The 2,213-nt window shown below is 61.7% G+C and overlaps 1 protein-coding gene across 1 annotated transcript in view; it reads right to left on the bottom strand.

Annotated features, from left to right (window-relative positions):
- Positions 1 to 1,074: 1,074 nt before the first annotated feature.
- The window catches only part of LOC110391731 (3 beta-hydroxysteroid dehydrogenase type 7-like), a 5,592-nt gene continuing 4,453 nt past the window's right edge, over positions 1,075 to 2,213 (bottom strand). Inside the window, exon 4 of the mRNA XM_021383682.1 lies at positions 1,075 to 1,220. Coding sequence (XP_021239357.1) covers positions 1,075 to 1,220 — 146 coding nt within the window. The remainder of the gene's footprint in view (positions 1,221 to 2,213) is intronic.

Raw genomic sequence — 2,213 nt, 5'->3', positions numbered from 1 at the left:
TGGGGTCTCTAAGGGCTTCTGTGGGGTCTCTGTGGGGTCTGCGGGTTCTCTATGGGGTCTGTGATGTTTCTACAGGGCGCTATGGGCTCTGTGGGGCTCTATGGGGTCTCTGTGGGGCAGCTATGGGGCACGACAGATCCCTATGGGGACCCAACAGTGAACAACAGAGTACTATGAGACCCAATGGGGCACTATGGGTCATTACGGGGGCCGCTATGGGGCCGCCGTGGGGCAGCTATGGGGCTCGACAGATCCCTATGGGGACCCAACAGGGAACAGTGGGGCACCATGAGACCCAATGGGGCACAATGGGTCATTACAGAGCTGCTATGGGGCCACTATGGGGCAGCTATGGGGCAGCTATGGGGCAGCTATGGGGCTCGACAGATCTCTATGGGGACCCAATAGGGAACAGTGGGGCACCATGAGATCCAATGGGGCACAATGGGTCACTATGGGGCCGCTATGGGGCCGCTATGGGGCAGCTATGGGGCAGCTGTTGGGCAGCTATGAGACAGCCGTGGGGCAGCTATGGGGCAGCTATGGGGCAGCTGTGGGGCAGCTATGAGACAGCTGTGGGGCAGCTGTGGGGCAGCTATGGGGCAGCTGTGGGGCAGCTATGAGACAGCCGTGGGGCAGCTGTGGGGCAGCTATGAGGCACAACAGATCCCTATGGGGACCCAATAGGGAACAGTGGGGCACCATGAGACTCAATGGGGCACGATGGGTCATTACAGAGCCGCTATGGGGCCGCCATGGGGCAGCCGTGAGGCAGCTGTGGGGCAGCTGTGGGGCAGCTATGAGACAGCCGTGGGGCCGCTATGGGGCAGCTATGGGGCTCGACAGATCCCTATGGGGACCCAATAGGGAACAGTGGGGCACCATGAGACTCAATGGGGCACGATGGGTCATTACAGAGCCGCTATGGGGCCGCTATGGGGCAGCTATGGGGCCGCTATGGGGCAGCTATGGGGCAGCTGTGGGGCAGCTGTGGGGCAGCTATGGGGCAGCTGTGGGGCAGCTATGAGACAGCCGTGGGGCAGCTGTGGGGCAGCTATGGGGCACGACAGATCCCTATGGGGACCCAANCAGCGTGCGGGGCAGCCAGCCCCCCAGGGCCTTCCCGCGGCGGTAGAAATACTCGAGCAGGGGGTGCCCCTCCCCATAGATCCCCGTGGGGCGCAGAGCCACCGTCACCAGCCGCCCGCCCCCCGACACCTGTGTGGGGTGGAGGCGTGGGGCACGGACCCCCCTTGGGACCCACAGCGACCCACGGGGGACCAGGGAGACCCACAGAGACCCACAGAGACCCCATAGAGACCACAGAGCCCCATAGAGACCCCACAGAGCCCATAGAGACCCCACAGAGCCCCACAGAGACCCCCCAGGCCCCACATCAACCCATAGAGCCCCACAGGGACCCATAGACTCCATAGAGCCCCATAGAGACCCATAGACTCCATATAGCCCCATAGAGCCCCATAGCGCCCCACAGAGACCCCATAGAGACCCCCCAGGCCCCACATCGACCCATAGACCCCCACAGACATCTATAGACCCCATAGAGACCCATAGAAAACCCCACAGAGACCCAAAGACTCCATAGAGCCCCACACAGCCCCACAGAGACCCCACAAAGATCCCCCAGGCCCCACATCGACCCATAGAGCCCCACAGAGACCCATAGACTCCATAGAGCCCCATAGAGCCCCATAGCGCCCCACAGAGACCCCATAGAGACCCCCCAGGCCCCACATCGACCCATAGACCCCCACAGAGACCCATAGACTCCAAAGAGCCCCATAGACCCCCACAGAGCCCCATAGAGCCCCATAGAGACCCCACAGAGACCCCCCCGGCCCCACATCGACCCATAGACCCCCATAGAGACCCCATAGACATCTATAGACCCCATAGAGACCCATAGAAAACCCCACAGTGACCCATAGAGACCCAAATACTCCATAGAGCCCCACAGAGCCCCACAGAGCCCCACAGAGACCCCATAGAGACCCATAGAGCCCCATAGAGACCCCACAGAGCCCCACGGAGCCCCACAGAGACCCACAGAGACCCCATAGAGCCCCAAAGACTCCTTAGAGCCCCACAGAGCCCCACATCGACCCATAGAGAACCCCAAAGGAACCCACTGACCCCATATCAACCCATAGACCCCATAGACATCTACAGACCCCATAGAGACCCCATAGAGA

This window comes from Numida meleagris, unplaced genomic scaffold (assembly GCF_002078875.1).
Source record: "Numida meleagris isolate 19003 breed g44 Domestic line unplaced genomic scaffold, NumMel1.0 unplaced_Scaffold474, whole genome shotgun sequence".
In the NCBI taxonomy this organism is placed as follows: domain Eukaryota; kingdom Metazoa; phylum Chordata; class Aves; order Galliformes; family Numididae; genus Numida; species Numida meleagris.
This window is presented reverse-complemented; position numbering and strand designations above follow the sequence as displayed.